The sequence below is a fragment of the Stomoxys calcitrans genome, chromosome 5, assembly GCF_963082655.1.
Source record: "Stomoxys calcitrans chromosome 5, idStoCalc2.1, whole genome shotgun sequence".
NCBI lineage: Eukaryota > Metazoa > Arthropoda > Insecta > Diptera > Muscidae > Stomoxys > Stomoxys calcitrans.
The window spans coordinates 151,616,224-151,639,191 of NC_081556.1; the positions used below are offsets into that span (position 1 = coordinate 151,616,224).

The 22,968-nt window shown below is 38.1% G+C and overlaps 1 protein-coding gene across 1 annotated transcript in view; it reads right to left on the minus strand.

Moving 5' to 3' along the window:
• Positions 1 to 22,968, minus strand: part of LOC106091870 (retinal homeobox protein Rx) — a 143,678-nt gene that overhangs the window by 109,357 nt on the left and 11,353 nt on the right. Inside the window, exon 2 of the mRNA XM_059369974.1 lies at positions 22,226 to 22,345. Coding sequence (XP_059225957.1) covers positions 22,226 to 22,345 — 120 coding nt within the window. The remainder of the gene's footprint in view (positions 1 to 22,225; positions 22,346 to 22,968) is intronic.

A 22,968-nucleotide genomic window follows, 5' to 3' on the forward strand; every position in this document is an offset into this window, starting at 1 on the left:
TCATTATTGGATTAATTAATCTGCTTCATATTAAAGAGTTCATAATGGAAAATAGATAGAAATTATTGGAAGAAGCTGTCAGCAACACCATAACCATCACCACATATACCACAGACTGCCATAGTTAAGTGGTCGCTGAACTTGCGTGTGGGCTACCTTCATTTGTCTGCTAAGTAGGGAGATAATTCGTTATGGCCATTTTTTGGGGTTAAAGCTTCCAGGTGAGCTACTTAATTTGTTTTACACGATTTTGGTGTTTTGTGTTTTTTTTTTTTTTTGGTCTTGCCAAGATTATTAATTGCGGTTTCTCATTGTTTTCGTTATGTATAAAGATTCGTCTTCATAGATTCCTTGTTAATTTCATTAAAGCATTTAATTTGTTAAGCTTTAGCCTGCTGGGCAACAAAGTAAGAAATCAGAATAATTTCTTTTGTTGAGGTGGTAACAGTTGTAGAATCTTGTATCAAGTGAGGTGTAAAATAGAAATTGATTCATAGAAATTTGAAAATGAGTTATGGTAAGATGATGATGATGATGACAAGGGGAAACAATAGCAACTTATTGACTCAATGTTCAGAAGCTGTTTTTAATTGTAATCATAGCATGAGTTTATGCCAATGTGCCGATAATATCCATAAAAATTATAAATAACAAGTTAAAAGGCATTGAGTTTGGTCTGGCCCTACCTTAATACAGATGATTGAAGAGTTGTAGGAAAGCTTTTCAAAGAAAATACACAAAATTCAGAAATTTTATCCAACATATCGGTCAGTATCTCACAGCTAAATACTTCAATGTTATCTTTCAATGCATCAATTGAAGCGAACTTGTCTATATCGACATGAGCTTTAACATAGTCCCGCAAAAAATATGCTAAAGGCGTTAAATTGCACGATCTAGGCGGCCAATTGACAGGTTCCGAACGTGAAATAAAATGTTCACCGAACTCGCCTCTCAATAGGTCCATTGTTACACGTGCTGTGTGGAATGTGGTACCGTATTATTGAAACCTCATGTCATGCAAGTAAAGATCTTGCATTTTGGTTAAAAAAATTTAAATATAATCTTACGGTAGCGCTCACCATTCACAGTTACGTTACGATTCACATCATCTTTGAAGAAGTACGGTCCAATGATACCACCAGCCCATGAACCGCATCAAACTGTAACTTTTTCTGGATGCGTTGGTAGCTCTTGCCATGATTTTGGTTGGTCTTCGACATTCCAAAATCGACAATTCCGCTTATTTACGTACCCATTGAGCCAAAAATGAGCTTCATCCAAAAAATGAAGCGCACTATGAACTTTCTTAACAGAGCATAATTTTTTAACCCATAGCAGCTATATCTAAATGTAGTCCGATGTTCACCATATCCAGAAAGGTTATATAAGGGTCTAACACAAATTGTACCAAATTCATCGGTTAAAAAAATTAAAATTTTATTAGCCTAAGAACTTAAAGCGAGAGATCGGTATATGTATATGACAGCTATATCCAAATATGGAAGAGAATTTGAGCGAAATCGAGAAATAAACACATACATACCTAACACATACCATATTTCAGCGAAATCGGACACTAAATACGCCTAGTATGGGCTCAAGAACTTAAGTTGACAGATCGGCATATATGGCAGTTGTATCGAAATATAGGCCGATCGTATCCATACTCGGTACGAATATTGAGGGGCTAAACCAAACACATTGTGCCTAATTTCAGCAAAGTCGGTAAATAAACTTACCTTTTATTGGCGTAAAACATTTTTCAGGAAATCGGTATATATGGCAGCTATATGAAAAATTTTATCGATTTGGGCCGTAGGAGCCTAACAAAAATTGCAATACTAAATTTCTCCGAAATTGGACAATAAATACGCCTTTTATGGGCCCAAAACCTTAAATCGAGAGGTCGGCCAATATGGCAGCTATTTCCAAATCTGAACCGATCTGTGTCATATTGCAGAAGTACGTCGAAGTGCCTAACACAACTCACTGTGCCGAATTTCGGCGACATCTGACAATAAATGCGCTTTTTATGGGGCCCAAAACTTTAAATCGAGAGATCGGTCTATATGGCAGCTATTTCCAAATCTATCGAGGTGCTTAACCTAACTCACTGTCCCAATTTTCGGCGACATCGGACAAGAAATGCGCCATTTATGGGCCCAAAGCCTTAAATTGAGAGATCGGTCTATATGGCAGCTATATCCAAATCTGAGCCGATCTGGGCAAAATTAAACCAGTAAGGAAGGGCAAAAGTCGGGCGGTGCCGACTGTATAATACCCTACACCTACCCTATAAGTACAATGGTGGACCTATATCCAATTCTGAGCCAATTGTGATGGACCTCGGCGAGCAAATATGTTTAAGCTGTAAAAACTACGGTTGACAAATGACAACATTATGGCAAATTACGCAGTATCTGACGAACGTATATATGGGAGCTATATCTAATTCTGAACCGATTCCGAGCAAACTTCTTAGATTATGTGGTAGTCGGCGAGAAAAGCGTTTGGCAAGATTGGTCAATAAATGCGCTTGCGGTGGCTCTTAAAGTGAAAATCGGGCCATATACATATATGACAGCTATATCTAAATCTGGGCCGATTATGAAATTCACCAGTAATATTAAGAGTCATAAGAAAATCCTTTCTGCCAAATTTCGAGAAAATCGGATAACAAATGATCACTTTTTTACAATATTTCCAAAAATCAGACGAACATATATATGAGAGCTTTATCTATCGTCAAGGGAAGCGTTGCGTAAAATTTTGGCAAGATTGGTCAATAAATGCGCTGGCAGTGGCTCTTGGAGTGAAAATCGAGCGATATACATATATGACAGCTATATCTAAATCTAGGCCGATTTCCATGAAACTCAGAGTAATATTGAGAGTCAAAAGAAAATCCCTCCTACCAAATTTCGAGAAAATCGGTTAACAAAAGACCATTTTATTGCAATATTACTGCAAATCGGACGAACATATATTGACAGCTATATCTAAATCTGAACCGATTTTGACCAAACTCTATCTATATTGTGGTAGTCATCGAGGAAAGCGTTGTGCAATATTTTGGCACGATTGGTCAATAAAAGTGCTTGCAGTGGCTCTAGGAGTGAAAATCGGGTGATATATACATATGAGAGCTATATCTAAATCTGAACCGATTTCCATGAAATTCACCAGTAATGTTGACAGTCGTAAAAGAGTCCTTCCTGCCAAATTTCGAGAGAATCAGTTTACAAATGACCATTTTATTGCATTATTACTGAAAATCGGACGAACATATATATGGGAGCTATATCCATATCTTAACCGATTTTCTCCAATTTGCATAGGCTTCGTTTCTAGGCCGAAAAACATGCCTGTACCAAATTTGAAGACGATCGAATGAAAACTGCTACCTGTTCTTTGTACACGAATTAACATGGACAGACGGACAGACAGACGGACGGACGGACATAGCTAAATCGAACCAGAAAGTGATTTTGAGTCGATTGGTATACTTATCAATGGGTCTATCTCTCTTACTTTTAGGTGTTACAAATAAATGCACTAAGTTATAATACCCTGTACCACAGTAGTGGTGTAGGGTATAAAAAGGATGTGGAAGAGTCTAACAAAACTCACTGTCACAAATTTCAGCAAAAGCGGATAATAAATGTGGCTTTCTTGGGCCTAAGACCCTAAATCGGCCGATCGGTCTATATGGGGGCTATATCAAGATATAGTCCGATATAGCCCATCTTCGAACTTAAACTGCTTACGGACCAAGAAAAGAATCTGTGCAAAGTTTCAGCTCAATAACTCTATTTTTAAAGACTGTAGCATGATTTTAACAGACAGACGGACTGACGGATGGACATGGCTAGATCGTCTTAGATTTTTACGCGGATCAAGAATATATATACCTTAAAGGGTCGGAAATGGATATTTCGATGTGTTGCAAACGGAATGACAAAATGATCATAGCCCCATCCTGCGGTGGTGGATATAAAAATTATACAGAAAAAAATTTAAATAAAATTAAAAATTATATAAGAAACTACTTTCTTATATGCAATAATTCCGTACAGAAAAACGCATATAATTCAAAAGTTCAATTTTCTTGGACTTCCTTACCCCATTGTCTAATGTACACTATTTTCTGTAAAACAACCGCTGTTTGGTCTCACTTCACATATTGTCGTCATAACCTAGTATTTCCCTAAAAATGTATGTAATCAAAAACCCACAACAGATGAAACCCTTACTTCCCTCTACAACTCCGCCAAAGATGAAATTCTCTTTTTTCCCTCTAACGCCAATGATAATGATCTGCTCTTATTTTAAAGACGCAATGCTGAATAATTTTCTTGTCAAATCCTCAACTAATTTGTTCAATAAAATTTTCTTTTTCTTAATCATGGTCCAATTTTTCCATTCAGTTTCATCTGTTGGATTGGATAGAGCACAGCTGTTGTTGTAGATGTTAACAATGTTGGCTCAAACGCCTTTTAATTTGACATTAATCGTGTCAAAATGATGATTTGACATAATCTGGAGTTGCTCTTGTCTCTTTCGTTCTCATGGTGGCCATTAGACAGGCCAGAGCATATCAGGCCAGGCTTAGCTGTCTTTTGGTTTTTCCCAATTTCTGTTCAATTACAATGCCGAGAAGAAAGGAGACAAGTTGTTGGTGTTGTTGTTGCTCTTTTTGGTTTATTTTCCTTTTGTCCATTGTTAAAAAGTGACAGTAATCCTGATATCGGTCGTTCGCTCACTTGGTCTGTTGCATTATCATTAGCCAAAAAGCAAAAAAAAAAAAACTGAACTGAACTGAAAACCCCAACACTTTGAAGGTGTCGGAAAAGAGAAGAGCCGGCTTTAAAAGGCATCCCAGATACAACATTCGAAGTTGCATAAAAGACTCAAAGAAAAGCTGGCGGCAGGCAATATTGGCGTTGGCGGCACACTTAATTGAAATGTTATTATGTATGTTTATTGTTGTTGTTGATGTTGGTAATTCATGATAGACCACAAACTAAAAAGGCCAAAGGCCCATTACCTCGCTCATCATCATCATCATCATCGTCGTCGTCATCTTTGAATGCCTTTGCTCCAGCTAAGACCTTCTCATTAGGTTCCTAGGAAGGGGACGAAGCGAAAAATTGTCGAATCATGCTTTTATTAATGGTCCATATAATCATACATAAAACCTCAGGCCCATACCCTTGATGTAGCGTGCGAGAGGGGGTGGAACCATTCCATTCGAGAGCAATAACAACATTTTGACAGTTGCTGCGGCTATTTCGTCTGATACATGAGATTGATTGATCTGGTCAATGTTGCCCCGTTTTGTTTTTGGAAAAATCACTTTTAATTAAGGCATTTAAGCTTTTTGTTTATTGTCTTAATCGCTATTCTCTTACATAGACTTTTGTCACTCTGAGTTGTTTGTCGGCCTTTTTGCAATTGATGGAGAATATCAGGTGGTGTGTGGGAGTTATAGTTGATATTTGAAAGTATTTTCAAAGACATTGTGGTAGGTTAGAGTATGGGATTTATAATTTATTCATAATTTATAATAGAACTTTTACACCCTGTTGGTGAATAAATTAAAGAGAATTGAGGCAAATTTGCTTCTGAATTGGCGGAACTCACTCTAGAATATGTGATGTCAACTCGGCAACATGAGGTGCAGTTGTACCCTACTTTTCGTGGTCACGGGTAATCATAAAAAAAGTCGATATTTGAAATTCTAAACAAATCGTAAAGAAGTCGTTAAAAATTCAAATAGAAGATCTGTTATCATACAGGCATATATAAATATTGGTTGTCCAAAAAGTAGTTGTGGATTTTTCATATAGTCGGCGTTGACAAATTTTTTCACAGCTTTTGACTCTGTAATTGCATTCTTCCTTCTGTCAGTTTTCAGCTGTTACTTTTAGCTTGCTTTAGAAAAAAAATGTAAACAAAGTATATTTTTGATTAAAGTTTATTCTAAGTTTTATTAAAAATGCATTTACTTTCTTTTAAAAAATCCGCAATTACTTTTTGGGCAACCCAATATAAACCAGCGATGTCCGAAATGAAAATTGGACTGTATGTATGAAATACTCTTTTAAAGTATTTTTAATTTTCTCAATATGTAAAAAATTATAATTGGGACTTAATGATTCAAGTTTTGCAAAAATAAATATATTCATTTAATCACAATTTGTCATAGCTGCAACATTCCCACTGTGATGGGATATTGTTTCATTTCGACTCATACATGGCGTTTATAGGTTTATTCTGCTCTTGAAGAGCAGTTCATGTTACATGAGTGTAGTCCAAGTACTTAGTATCTAATTAAACGGATAAAAATGGAGGGGTAGAGAGACTCAAGAATTCAAATCCCGTTAGCGTTGTTACTCTAATGGATAAATTATTTAAAAAATTAATGCATAAACAACTATCAAATTTTCTTGAAGAGACGGAACAAATGTACCCAATGCAATTCAAAGAACTGGTCCTATCCGCCGATAATCTGTTGTAGGTACCATATAATCCGCAATTACACAATTCGACTTCTTGAGCCCCTCGAGGTCAAAATTTCTATCCGATTTGGTTGAAATTGTTCAAAATGAGTTCTTCTCTGATTTCCTACAGCAAGGACTGAATCAGTCCATTACCTGTTATACGTAGCTCCTATATAAACGATTGTTCTTCATGAGCACCTAAAGAGCGTCATTCTTATCTCAGTTGGATGAAATTTTGCACAATGACTTCTTCTATGACATCCAGGATGGTAAGAATGACCCCGACCCGATTCATAATTTTATATAGCTGCCATTTAAACCTATATCTCGATTTGTCGTCTTGAGTACCTAAATGAAGCAATTCATATCCCAATATATGTTTATTGCGCGATTTTTATTGCTTGACCTCTGATTAATAACTTCACACATGCGATCCATGGTGGAGGATATATATTGCCCAAAAAGTAATTGCGGATTTTTAAAAAGAAAGTAAATGCATTTTTAGTAAAACTTAGAATGAACTTTAGTCAAATATACTTTTTTACACTTTTTTCTAAAGCAAGCTAAAAATAACAGCTGATAACTGACAGAAGAAAGAATGCAATTACAGAGTCACAAGCCGTTGAAAAAATTTGTTAACGCCAACTATATGAAAAATCCGCAACAATTTTTTTGGCCAACCCAATAAAATTCGCGCCGGCCCAACTTACAAGTTTTAACTTTTTATACCCACCACCAAAGGATGGGTGTATATTTATTTTGTTATTCCGTTTGCAACACATCGAAATATACATATCCGACCTTATAAAGTATAAATATTCTTGATCGTCGTAAAAATCTAAGACGATCTATCCATGTCCGTCCGACTGTTGAAATAACGCTACTGGCTTTAAAATTAGAAATATTGAGCTGAAACTTTGCACAAATTATTTTTTGTCCATAAGCAGGTTAAGTTCGAAGATGGTCTATATCGGACAATATGTTGATATAGCCCCCATATAGACCGATCCGCTGATTTAGGAACCTAAAAACCACATTTATTATCCGATTTTGCTGAAATTTATGACAGTGTTAGGCTCTTCGACATCTCTTTTCAGATCGGCTCAGATCGGTTCAGATTTGGATATTGCTGCCATACAGACCGATCCGCCGATTTAGGGTTTTAGGCCCATAAAAGCCACATTTAGTATCCGATTTTGCTGAAATTTGGGTCAGAGAATTGTGTTAGGCCCTTCGAATCTTTCTTCTTCTTTTGTGGGATTGCACACGTATCCCTCGTTGTGGCGAGCCGCTTGCTCCAAGATCCGACGCTCGCCTCCAACCGCCCCTAACCTGGGAACAGACGCTGATGTTGGCCATTGGTTATTTGAAGGCGCCAATAACTCGCCTTGTCATCTCGAGTATCATTGGCACTCAGTATTTAATTAAGAGCCAGTGCCACCTGACTTCTCACTGAGACTCTTCTCTTGAAAATCGCTGACTGCCCGCGGCCGCATTTGCAGCTACTCCGCATAAAAATGGAGCTTTCCACCATCCGCAACCTCTGGACGCGCCCGGTAGCTTTCAGCTAAGCTTGCCGTCATAACGATGGGCACCACACAAGTCGGAGCTCAAAGTTCCAGCCTGTGTAGTGCTCATAGTCATTCCGTATCTGTGCAAAATTTCAAGCGGCTAGCTTTACGAATTCAACTGCCATTGTGATTTCAACAGACAGACGGTCGAACGGACGGACGGACATGGCTAGATGACTCAGAATGTCGAGACGATCAAGAAAATATGTACTTTATAAGGTTCTAGATCAATATTTCGAGGTGCTACAAACGCAATGACTAGATTAGTATACCGCCATCCTATGGTAGTGGGTATAAAAATGTAAAAATTCCATTTAGCTGAGAAACCACCGCTACAGTATTTTCTCCATGGACATATATTGTTGTTGGAAGGCATATATTTATTTAACATTATTTCACACAAATTTCAGCCCAATCACCCACATGCTGTAGCTTCTTAGGACCCAAGAAGCAAATCTATTCTTTTTTATATGGGGGCTATACCTATTTATGAACCTATCTGGGCTAGGTTTGGTGTAGGTTTTGGCGTAATAGCGTAAAAATGTTGGCTTCTAGCGGGCTCAAGAAGTCATAGCGAAGGGCCACTTTATATGAAAGTCTGAACCAAGGTGACCCATTTGCAATACCCATCGATCTTCATAATTGAGAAGTAGCGGAAAGCTTCTTACGTTCGACCGCTATAGTGATGTCGAAAAACGAAAGGACATGTCTTTATAAACTTAGAATATCATGACGACATTGTAAGACAATATGGGTTCGCAGATCCATATTTCGAGGCATTACAAACGGAATGAATAGATTAACATAATGCCCATCCTATGGTGGTGGTTACAAAAAAGGTAGCTGTCATGAACTTTAAAATTACTTTTTGTAAATAAATTTCAATAAAGATCGTTTTGCTCTTAATCCGTCACCATATGATTTCCAAAGTAAGCCAAACTCATTGATCGCTCTCCATCTTTCTTACTCACTTAGTCTACGCCTCTGGTCAATGTTCAATTAATCTGCATTAATAACCACTTAAAACTTATTAAGTGCTTACAATTGTATGGATGGATATTTAATAATATCAGAAAGTCAAACAAGCCTTATTAAGCTGTCAATCAAAGAGCTCATAAGAAAAAGGCATATTCCACAAAACCACTTCAACTGTAACTCTCCCCTACTCAACCAAAAATACAAACTCTCGTTTCTCTCTCTCTCTCTCGCTCTGCATCTGTGAATAAGACGAGCCAAATCATTGAATGAATCAGTTTCAATAAAGCTCTCCCCCCTTCCATTATAGCCAGACCTGATAGGAAGCGTAAAACTACATTCATAAGTGCGTCAAAATTGATGAAGAAAGAAAAACAAGCATACAAATGTGTGGCGTATTGAAACCAATTAGTAGCGCTCTGTTGTGGGCTTTAATGGTATGCGCTTGTAATGTGCGGCTTAGAAGTGTAAGAACCCCGTGCAGCAACTACAACAAACACCAGGCGTTTATTCGCCTTCGTAGAGTGTGGAGTAGAATGCATTTATTATGACGTTAACAATGCCTGAAGCCGGCAACCGTTCAATCGGTTTGTCGGTCGTTGGCAAACCAACTGCAACAAAAAAAAAATACCGAAGGCCTGATTTAGATGACCAAGCCAAATTCCTTGCATTTGCTTTCAGGCTCAGCATTAAAAGGGAACATCTTCTTGATCTTCTTTGGCCCCAGATCCCCCCCACCAACGAGATAGCTCTTACAATGACTGTTAAATAAGTGAGTGAGTGAGTGAATGCCTACTACTAATGGACTCGTGGCCAGCCAACCTTTAGCTGTCACTTTGATCAAAAATACATTTTGACAGCCAATATAGTTCAACAATGTCCGCAGTGTGATGAGAGTGTTAAGCAGTCAATATATGCATCGATCGATGGACAGATGAATCGTTGAATAAATGAAGGGGCTAGAATATGGCTGTGTGTGTGAGCCTCACAATGCGTCTGGTGTTGTTTAATAACTTTTAATGAATTGGCAACATTAAAATGTTTAGTGTCCGTTAAATTGATTTTAAATAAAATCATAAAACAAAATAATTCAATTAAATGCTTTGCCATTGCTATGAAATATGAAATTTTAATTGACCAAACAAGCAATGATTTTTAAATGTTATAATGGTAGTTGTTTCCAATTGTCAGTTTATTTTGTAAATAAATAAAGAAGCTTGAATACGGTTTTTGACAATGAAACTATTTGTTTAATAAACAAGTAAAAAGGCGTTAAACTTTGGATACCCATCACCTCGGGTATATATGTAAACCACATTTCGTCAAAATCCGGTGAAATATGTAAACCTTATGCCCCATAGCAGCTATATCGAAATATGCTCCGATTTGGACCAAATACTAAATATACAAGTCATTGTTCAATTGTGTATAACAAAATATTGGTGTTTTTAGTAGCTATATCTATAAATAAACCGATCTGAACCATATACGACACGTTTGTCGAAAAGCCTAACCTAAGTCATTGTGTCAAATTTCAGTGAAATCGGATTATAAATGCGCCTTATATGGGGCAAAGACTTTAAATCGAGATATCGGTCTATATGGCAGCTATATCCAAATCTGGACCGATCTGGGCTAATTTGAAGAAAAACGTCGTAGAGCCTAACACAACTCACTGTTCCAAATTTCGGCGAAATCAGACAATACATACGTCTTTTATGACCCCAAAGCATTAGATCGAGAGATCGGTCTATATGGCAGCTATATGGAAATCTTGCTCGATCTAGGCCGAATTGCAGAAATATGCCGAAGTGCTTGCCTTAACTAACTGTCCCAAATTTCGACGACATCGGTCAATAAATGCACCTTTAATGGACTCAAAACTTTAAATCGAGAGATCGGTCTATATAGCAGCTATATTCAAATATGGACCGATCTAAGCCAAATTGAAGAAGGATGTCGAAGGGCCCTACACAACTCATTGTCTCCAATTTCGGCGATATCGGACAATAAATGCGATTTTAATGGCCCCAAAATCTTAAATTGAGAGATCGGTATATATGACAGCTATATCGATCAGGACCGATCTGTGCCATATTGCAGAAGTATATCGAGGGGCCTAACTTAACTTACTGTCCCAAATTTCGGCGAAATCGGACAATTAAAGCGCTTTTAATGGACCCAAAACCTTAAATCGAAACATCGGTCTATGTGCCAGCTATATCCAAATCTGGACCGATCTTGGCCAAATTGAAGAAGGATGTCGAAGGGCCCTACACAACTCACTGTCCCTAATTTCGGCGACATCGGACAATAAATGCGATTTTTATGGCCCCAAAATCATAAATAGAGAGATCGGTATATATGACAGCTATATCGATCAGGACCGATCTGTGCCATATTGCAGAAGTATATCGAGGGGCCTAACTTAACTTACTGTCCCAAATTTCGGCGAAATCGGACAATTAAAGCGCCTTTAATGGGCCCAAAACCTTAAACCGAGAGATCGGTCTATATGGCAGCTATATCCAAATCAAGACCGATCTGGGAAAAATTGAAGAAGGATGTCGAAGGGCCCTACACAACTCACTGTCCCCAATTTCGGCGACATCGGACAATAAATGAGATTTTTATGGCCCCAAAATCTTAAATAGAGAGATCGGTATATATGGCAGCTATATCGATCAGGACCAATCTGTTCCATATTGCAGAAGTATGTCGAGGGGCTTACCTTAACTTAACTCTTCCAAATTTCGGCGACATCCGACAATAAATGCAACTTTGATAGACCCAAAATCTTAAATCGAGAGATAGGTCTATATGGCAGCTATATGCAATTCTGGACCGATCTGGCCCAAATTGAAGAAGGATGTCGAAGGGCCTTACACAACTCACTGTCTCGAATTTTGGCAAATTCGGACAATAAATGGGTCTTTGATAGGCCCAAAACTTTAATTCGAGAGATCGGTCTATATAGCAGCTATATCCAAATCTAGACCGATCTGGTCCAAATTGAAGAATGATGTCGAAAGGCCTTACACGGACATTGATAGATCGTCTTAGATTTCTTTTAGCTCTGAAAAGAAATCAGCCTCGTGCTCTACTCTCAAATATCCTTTATTTCAACCCCATATTGCCATTGGTCTTAAAATTGGATATTAATTTTATTTTCTAATCGCAAATAACTTTCATTAAAACTTTTTATTGCAAAAGTCTGCAAATATGCTCCGTTTGGGGTATGGGTCCTAAAACTAAAAATATCGAGATCCACTCTCTTTAAAAGCCAAATTGTCGTGGCGAACAAATACGTCCTTTTTGGGGGTTGTTATGGGGACGGACGTCCTCTTGACAGTTGGTTCCGAATATTAACTTTAAATTTGTGGTCTACTCCCAAATACCTTTCACTTGAGCCCCATAATTCCATAGTCGGTAGACATTTTCGGTTTGGGGGATGGGGCTGCACTTGATTTGGCTCTAAAAATATTTATCAGATTCGTGTTCTACTCTAAAATAGCTCTTAATTGAGCCCCATATTGCAATTGTCAGCAAATACGTCCTATTTAGGTGGAGTTATGGGGATGGGGTGGTCCTATAGACACTTTTCCTAAAAAAATTATATTAGATTCGTGCTTTACTCCCAAAGACCTTTCATTTGAGACCCATATTGCTATGGTCATAAAATTGTTCTGTTTGGTGGTTATTTTTGGGGTGGGACGCCCCCCAAACACTTGGTTCCACATTTGGATATCAGATTCGCATTCTACTCTCAAATGTCTTTTATTTGAGTCCCACATTGCCATGTTCAGTAAATAAGTCCTATTTGGGAGGGGCGTTTTGGGGGTTGGGGTGCTCCCCCAAACACTTGGCCCCACATTTGTATATAATATTCGTATTCTACTGGCAAATACCTTTCATTTGAGTCCCATATTGCCATGGTCGGAAAATATGTCCAATTTAGAGGTGTTTTGGGGGTTGGGGTGGTCCCCCAAACACTTGGTCCGACAATTAGATATCAGTTAAGTTTTCTAATCTTAAATACCTTTTATTTGGGTCCCATATTGGCATGATTGGTCTGTTTATATATTTGGTAGGTTTTGGGGGTATGGCGGCCCCCTTGGTACCCCAACCAAAATTTAGATACCAAATTTTTGTTTTTTGGTTACTATAAGAAGGCATACAAAATTTCGTTTAAATCTAACCACCCAACTCCGAGGTCTGTCGTTTTTGAAATTTTTTGTAAAGGGGAGGGTCCGCTCCCCCTTCAGATATAAAAAAATGTAGTAACATATTTTCACCACAGGATCATAATGCACCATCTTTGGGCGGTATCTCTTTTTAGGTAAACAATGTTTTAGGCAATTAGGGTCTATAGAAGCAAAATCATGAGATCGGTTTATATGGGAGCTGTATCAAGCTATAGATAGATTCTGACCATATTGCACACGTATGTTGAAGGCCATGGGAGGAGCGGTTGTACAAAATTTGTGCCAAATCGGATGAGAATTCCGCCCTCTAGAAGCTCAAGAAGTCAAAACCCAAGATCGGTTATGAACCGATTAGGACCATACTTCGCACAGTTGGTGGATGTGATATCAAAACACTATGTGCAAAATTTCAGTCAAATCGGACGAGAAATGCGCCCTCTAGAGGCTCCAGAGACTCACTAACTCAAGACCCAAGATCGGTTTATATGGCAGCTATATCAGGTTATGGACCGATTTGAACCATACTTAGCACAGTTATTATAAGTTATTTAAAAACACTATGTGCCAAATTTCTGTCAAATCGGATGAGAATTGCGCCCTCTAGAGGCTCCAGAAGTCAAGACCCAAGATCGGTTTATAGGGCAGCTATATCAGGTTATAGACCGATGTGAACCATACTTAGCACAGTTGTTAGAAGTGATATTAAAACACTATGTGCGAAATTTCAAGACCCAAGATCGATTGATATGGCAGCTATATCAGGTTATGCACCATATCATACTTAACACAGTTGTTGGAAGTCATTACAGAACACCTTATGCAAAATTTCAGCCAAATCGGATGAGAATTGCGCCCTCTAGCGGGCGCGTTGGCTTTAGAAAAACATCATTTAAATATATTTGTTGTGGCTTGAAAAGAGTCATCAATTGAAGAATGTCATGTAACCCACACATCTGGTTTTTAAATAATTTTTTTATATTTATTCCCTTTTATTCGTTTAACCCCAAATGTGGGCTTTTGTCATATACTACAAACGAGATTTTCCCAAAATCAAATTAATTTTCGACGCGTCAAAAACCATAAAGCACTTTTCGACAACACCTTCGTTTATCGAATATTGCGAAGGCGTTTAGAAAAATAATCATTTTCAAAATCAAATCAAACTTTGCACAACTCTTTCCAATGTCATTTTCAAAGACCTTTTTGTGTTAGTGCTCTCCAAAAAAAAAAAACACTCTTTCGTTACTGTGGGGAGTTCTTTCTTATGGTTTGTGGCTAAGAAGAAAAAAAAAAACACGCCTGAATTGTATTGGAAAAAGACATGAAGAGTCAAGCCATTTAACCAGAGAGGGCTGACGTGACATCTCTCTGTGGTACCAGACACATTTTTCTTCTTCTAAACAAGACATATTTTTGTCTTCAATATAATTCGGTTAAACAATCATTTTATGCCACCATTACCATCACCAGAAAGGAGCGAACAAAAACAACAACAGCAACACAGAGAATAACTTAAATTACAAGAAAAAATCCATAAAAACGCCCATTCGAAACACTTTCATTGGGGGCTACAACAACAAAGCAAAGGCAAATGCAAAAGCAAACTCATGAGTAAAGAGGAAAAGGAAATGGATTATCCTAATCCATTTGGTTTGGCTGAGCTTTCGACCAAATGCTTGCAGCTGTCTTGGCAAGTGTCTGTGTTAGTCTTATCTCTATGGGCCTATCTATGGCCAAGTAAATCAAGTTTTTTTTCTTACTTTCTTTAAACCAAAAACACCTTTTTTTTAGACCCCCTAAACAAGTGTTTTTTAAGCATTTCTCTTATTAAAGAACTTTTCTCGTTAGCAAAATTCTAGCCCCTTTTTGACATGTTGGCCATTCATAAATATACGGCCTGCTTGAAGCCTTGAATTCCTTGTGGAAAATAGGAGGAATTCTTGGCGGCGCTAACTTGTTATTGGAATCAGTCACCGCAGCAGTCGAATTCTGGTCGAGGGTTACTTATTTTCTTGCTGTTTTTTTTTTCTTCTATTTTGCAACCCATATTTAAATTGTATTTTTCCTTATCGAATTTACAATCAGGCTGTATGGGATGAGAGACATGAACCTTATGCGATTATGATTACGTGACATTTGTGATTTCGTTCACTTTCCTGTTCTCCTTTAGTTATGGCCTTTGATTTCCTTTGGCTTTGCCGGCAATTTAGCACTTGTTTGGAGAAACGAAAAAACAAATGGAGCAAAATATTTGCAAACGAGCATGCACTGAAAAAAATTTTAGATTTTTTTTTAAGAGATAAGTGCGAAGAAGACATTTTTGGTCCAACAGTCGGAAAGTTTAGCCTCCACGAGATAACGTCCAGTAATGGGTTGAGGCTAATAGATTTCGCCGCGGTAAAAAACATTGTAGTTAGTAGCACCAGATTTCAACATAAAAATACTCACAGAGCCACAGAGCCAAATTGATCACGTTGTGATAGATGGAAGGCATTCATCCAGCTTGTTAGATGTACGATCCATCCGTGGAACGAATATAGATTCGGATCATTACCTTGTTGCAGCAAAGTTTCGCACCCGTTGGAACATGGCGAGGAAAGTACGATTTGACACTGCACGGAAGCTGGACATTTGGGTACCGGAAGCCTCCTCCAAGAAACCCATGGTACGACCAAGAGTGTCGAGATGCTACTGAAGCCAAGAATGCGGCATATAGAGCAACCCTGCAATCAGTAGCAACGGGTCAAAAGGAGAGAGGAGAAACGTCTATTCCGCAGAACGAAAATGGAAATGGAAGACGTGAGTGTGAGCGAATTTAAGAGTCAGAATGAAGTCCGGAAATTCTATCAGAGAATTAAACATCAAACCGATGGCTTTGTTGCAGGCACATCCTCCTGCAGAGACAAAGAAGGAAATCTGGTAACTGACACAGATAACATGCTGAGAATATGGATGGAACATTTTACCCAACTGCTAGTGTCCGACGTTGGCGGCGAAGAGGATAACGCAGAACCGATCCCTGATGATGGTATAGAATGTTTACCTCCTAGTCCGAATGAGGTCCAAGTAGCAGTGACCAGACTAAAGAACAACAAGGCAGCAGGAGCCGACGGGTTACCCGCTGAACTATTTAAGACCGGAGGCAATTCTTGTCCGATTTGGCTGAAATTTGAGATGACGTGTTTCGGTATGATTTCCAACAACTGTACGAAATATGGTGGAAATCGGTCTTTACTTCCTGAGCCTCTAGGGGGCGCAATTTCTATCCGATTTTGCTGAAATCTGGCATGACGTGTTTCGTTATGACTTCCAACAACTGTACTAAGTATGGTTCAAATCGGTCCATTACCTGATATAGTTGTCAAATAAACCCATCTGGGATCTTGACTTCTTGAGCCTCTAGTTTCTAGTTTTTGTCGATTCTATCCCACTATGCGATACTACGTCTATGGAGAACAACTATCTGCCAATAGTGTCATAACACTAACGGCCCGGAAAATAGATTTCTTTTCCTCTTCCAATATCTGGACTTATGATATGGGATAGTGAATTTTACTGCTTTCAGGTACTACTCATAGAGGAGCTAACAGGGGTGAATCTAATCAAATTCAAAAATTTCATGCTTAAAGACCGGCTTAAAGTATAGGAGGTGGAATTCTGGTCGGGAAATCTTGCGGCTAAAGGAGAGAGAAGATTGAGGAATGAAAATGGGGTATATAAGGACCTAAGAGGATTTCAAGACGATGTTTTGGCATTGTCCTTTTCCAACCTAGCTTAACCTATATTTGGATATAGTTGTATAAAGACTGTTTCCCAAAAAAAAAAACTAAATCGGCACAGCCTAACATAATGCTTTTGCGTTTGTTAAACAAAAAAAACAATAAAAAATCGATTTTAAACTCAAACCAATTGATGATTAAAAATGATTTTTTTCAGTGTATTTAGCCGCACTTTCCATTTATGAGTAAGGCAATAACTATCTGGGCCGTTTGTTTGTCAGACATTTGTCAACGTTAAATTTCTGGTGTAATGTCGAAATAATGATTTCTAATGAAAGGTTACAAAATGATTAAATCGCTGTTGTGTGATCAGGGGAATGTTCATTGTGTTGGGGAAATCAAGATATGCATTTTTGCGGTAAAAGCAGAGTAAACATAGGCCAGTAACATGAACTACTAATTTGTGTTACATTCATTACAAGTCAATGAAGAAAAGAAGAAAGATGTCTTTAGAGAGGATAAGATATAGAAAACTCTTTCATACCTTTCATATTAAGCTATGATTTCATGGGATAGAAAACCTTGCAGAAAATTTTCAAAGGAATTTCTGTTAAGGTTAATATTATGTTCAGACCAAAGCTGTTTTGAGCAAATGACTCATTTTCCTTTATAATGCTCTGAAAACGACTCGTTTTCCTTTACAAATTATAAGGGCAAAATGACTCGTTTGTCACAAAAACGTGTCATTCAAAGCATGAGAGCCCAAATAAATGCCTAAATTGTGTCAAATAAACACAGCCCTAAATAATATAAAAAAAATAAAAATTAGATTTCTTCCTTAAAAAAAAATATAAAACAAACAACATTTTGCAGCAGAAGCAAGAGACAATAAATCTTAACAATAGTTTAACATAACACTTGTGTTGTAGTGCTGACAAATGCAATTTCCAAAACACCTCACACACCCCCCCCATACCCATTCAAAAACGCCAGATCTTGGAGATGGCTGCACCGCTTTAAGCGTAATTTTGCATGCCACCTTATGCTACCCCAAAAAAATACGAAATTGGTATAAAATATTGGGGTCAAATAACCTAGGGGGACGCCCCATCCCAAAACCCACCCGAACGGACATGTTTACCGATTGGGACAATAAGGGTATCAAATGAAAGGTATTTAAAAATAGAGTACGAACATGACATTAAAATGTCATCCTAAGTGTCGTGCGGGTCCCCCACCCCCAAAAACACTTCCCACCCAACAGGAGACTTACCGCTTTGGGCAATATGGGTATCAAAAGAAAGATATTTACAAGAATAGTACAAATCTGACATACAAATTTATTCCTTGGTATCTGAGATCGATTCAGATAACATTAGACACGTATGTTGAAGGTCATGGGAGAAGCCGTTGTACAAAATTTCTGCCAATTCGAATGAGAATTGCGCCCTCTAGAGGCTCAAAAATCAAGATCTCAGATCGGTTTATATGGAAGCTATATCAGATTATGTACTGATTTGCGCCATACTTGGTACAGTTATTGAAGGTCATAACAAAACATCTCATGCAAAATTCCAGCCAATTTAAATGAGAACTGCGCCCTCTAGCGGCTCAAGAAGTCAAGATCCAAGATCGGTTTTTATGGCAGCTATGGTGGTACCTACGCGCCCCCTAAAGCTGAAGAAGTCAAGGTTATGCACCGATTTGAACCATACTTAGCAAAATTTTCAGTCAAATAGGACCAGAATTGCGCCCTCTAGAGGCTCAAGAAGTCAAGACCCAAGATCGGTTTATATGGCAGCTATATAAAATATGGACCGATTTGGCCCATTTACAATCTCGACCGACCTACACTAATGAAAATTATTTGCGCAAAATTTCAAGCGGCTAGCTTTACTACTTCGAAGGTTTGTGTGCTTTCGACGGACAGACGGGCGGACATGCCTATATCGACATAGAATGACATGACGATCAAGAATATACATACTTTAGGGATCTTAAACGCATATTTCGAGGTGTTACAAACAAAATGACGAAATTAGTATACCCCCATCCTATGATGGAAGCTAGAAAAAGGTCTATGACATTAGAGTTCGAATCTAATGTTGATATAAGGATTCAACTATGTGGGTCACGTTCTGCCCTTCACCAGGACTTGTATATCGCGTCAATAAAAGCCTCAAATAAATGTCTTGTGGGTCTTAGCGTTGGGGGGACTGCCCACCCTACATACCCCTCAAACTGGACATACTTGTGGACTATGGCAAATGATATCTGATATCTGCTTTATGGTCAAGTGTTTCAGGAACGCCCCACCTTATAAACACCCTCTAAACCACACATATATACCTTCTATAGCAATATGTAGCTCAAATGTGACCACCCAAACCATGAAAATGAAGTAGATCTAACATCCAAACTTTAATGGGCGGACACTCCCTCGCCCTATTTTTAAAAACACCAGATTTTGGTGGGGCGATTTAAGCAAAATTTGGATTGCTTATAATAACTCAACATCAGAAATTTGGTATCTTTATTTAGGGTGAGATATCTAGGGGGTCCGCCCCACATCCAAAGCCCGCCAAATGCTTGTTTGTTTGTCGGTTTGTTTCTTTGTTCCGTATAGACTCATAAACGGCTGCATCGATTACCTTGAAATTTTCGCAGATTGTGTAGGTTGGTCTGATAGGAAACACAGGCTATATAATTTTTTGATGTCGAGAGGGGGTGGGGGGGCCCCTCCCCCTTACCACAAAAGTACTACCCAAAAATATAAGTGGACCGATCAGGATAATATGGGATTCAAATGAAAGGTATTCAAGAGTAGAATACGCATTTCATAATAAAAGTTGGGTCCATGTACCCGGGAGGCCGCCCCAGCCCCAAAACCCTTCAAAATTGGTTTATATATAGGTATATAGGACAATATGGGACTCAAATAAAAGGTATTCGGGAGTAGATTACGAATATGGTCAGGAATAAGTTATATGCTTTATAATTTGTTGATATCGGAAGGGGTCGGACCCTCCCCGTTACCCCAAAAATACCAACCAAAATCACAAGTGGACCGATAAAGACAATAGGAATATCAAATGAAATGTATAGAAGAGTAGAATACGAATATGGTAATAAAAATTAGATTCAAATACCCAGGTAGTCGCCCTATTTAAATGTCGCCCTAAAATGTCTTAAAACACACAAATTGGTTGTCCATATCAATATGGGGCTTAAATGAAAGGTATTCGGGAGTAGATTACGAATCTGACATACAAAATCAGATCGAAGTATAGTGGGTCACCCCACCCCCTAAAAACTCACTAAATGGGCATAGGACCCATCACGACTTTATGAGACTCGGTGTGTTTGTTTACAAAATTTTTAAATATCAGAGGGTGGCTGACCCTCCCCCTTACACCAAAAACGCCACCCAAAATCAAAAGAGGACTGATGGGCACAATATGGGTATCAAATGAAAGGTATTGGAGTCTAGAAAATGAATATCATATTAAATTTTGGGTCCAAATACCCAGTGGTCCGCCCCAACCCAAAAGCTCCAGAAATAATCGACGTTCCTATCAATATGGGACTCAAACGAAAAGTATCCGGGAGTAGATTACAAATTTGGCATAAAGAAAACGAATTTGATATCCAAATTTAGGGGTACGCCCTAAATCACCCCTTAAACTGAACTTTACTTTCGACTTTAGCAATATGGAGCTCAAATCATCGGTTATTTGGGAGTAAACATCGAATTTGATATCTATTTTCAGGGCAAAGTGACGGTGGCCTATTCATGACCTCTCCGGACTCATACTAAATGTTTCTGAAAGTAGAGTTCGAATCTTATGAACCGATTACCTTGAAATTTTCGCCGATTGTGTAGGTTGGTCTGGAAGAAAACATAGGCTATATGATAGGCGATATGATATCGGACCCTTCCCTTTACCCAAAAATAAAAGTGGACCGATCGGTACAATATTGGATTCAAATGAAAGGTATCCGGGAGTTGATTACGAATATGGTCCGGAATAAGAATTATGCTTTATAATTTGTTGTTCAAGAGTAGAGTACGAATTTCATAATAAAAGTTGGGTCCAAGTACCTGGGGGTACTTTGATGGCCCAGTGACCACCCCCGAAATACCCCCTAAACCCGAATCATTTACCAATACAGTAATATGTGGCTCAAAAGAAAGGCATTTGGGAGTAGAGTAAAAATTTGCCCAAGAACCGAGCAGGGCAAACTTTTCATTGGTTGGTCTGGAAGGAAACATAGGCTATATAATGTTTTGATATCGGGAGGGGGGTGGACCCTCCCCCTTACCTAAAAATAAAAGTGGACCGATCGGGACAATATTGGATTCAAATGTAAGGTATCCGGTCAGGAATAAGAAATATGCTTTATAATTTGTTGTTCAAGAGTAGAGTACGAATTTCATAATATAAGTTGGGTCCAAGTACCTGGGGATACTTTGTTGGCCAAGTGACCACCCCCGAAATACCCCCTAAACCCGAAATATTTACCAATACAGTAAATAGGGGCTCAAAAGAAAGGCATTTGGGAGTAGGGTAAAAATTTGCCCAAGAACCGAGCAGGGGCAAACTTTTCATACATCAATGAGAGTTTTCCAATTCTAGTTGAGTTTATCAACGATAAGGAGCCTTCTTTATTGCCGAGTCCGTACGGTGTGCCGCAGTGCGACACCTCTTTGGGGAGAATTTTTTACATGACCATGCATGGTATGGTACCTCGCAAATTTCGCCAGCATCAAGAGATGATAACCACCGTTTCAAATTTTTTCCGAAGTTTTGGCAGGATTCAAACGCAGGCGTTCAGCGTCATAGGCGAACATAGGCTACCATAGCACGATATCCACATTCAGGGCGAAGTGTACCCACCCCAAATAGATATGAGAGTGTTAAAAAAGGCGCAGCGGAGCGGGCCCTGTCCAGCCAGTTGTATATAAAAACTGAACGAAATAGGAGATTTGCATTACCAAAGTCATAAAATGGGGGTTTTTTACTACTTTCATCATTTATCCATTAACATAATTTTATACAGGTTGTTGTGTTTCGCCAATCGATCCCATCAAAGTCATGCATAAGAAATATACATGAAGGCATAAACCATAATTCCAGAGCACCTATACTAAATTTCACAAACAAGAGTTCAATTCTTAATGAATCAACATTTTTTAAAAATAATTGTAAAGCAATCTGTTTATAGGCAACAAAAGTTGTAGTACTTACTTTCGTTTATATGTTGTCGATTCTTTAATCCTAGTATAGCATCAATTGTGTGGCGGGGTGTTAAAGTTTGATTTGTATTCCCATATTTGCGGACGCTATCCTTATTCGATATATCGTCATCTAATAGAAAAAAAAAATAAAAAGGCTTAAATTTAGAAAAAATACACCAAAGATTTTCAAAGAGGCTGCACTCAAATGAAATAAATTGTGCTTTGAGAATTTTAAAGGAGTTAATTTATTAGTATTACCATCTTTTAGCTACCGTTATTATCTCCTTCCCTAATGGCTTTCTCCTGTGCTCTAATTGGAGTACAAATTCTGAATTTCAACTGACCCAAATGTATCATATCACATGATAATGCCTGTCATTTTCAATATACACTGAAATCTGGGTCAACTCATATACTGCTTGATATCCTTACACCACATTAATAATGGAAGTGATTAATAATTAAAATGTAACGATGTATAAACAGAAAATTTCACAAAACTGATTAAAAGGACACGTCAAAATCATGTAAATTTTGTAAGCAATTCAGAGTGCATTAAATTTCAGTTTAATTTGGCAATTAAAATGGAGAAAGGACATGCAACAATCTCTCTCTCTCTCTCTCTGAAAACAACAAAATAAATAAATTAACAAGCAAAAACCTTGCTTTCAGCTAATGTGCCATATAAAGCTTATAATTTGGTAAAATGGCTGAATTTGTTAAAAAATTAAAATTTTATTTGTAGAAAACAAC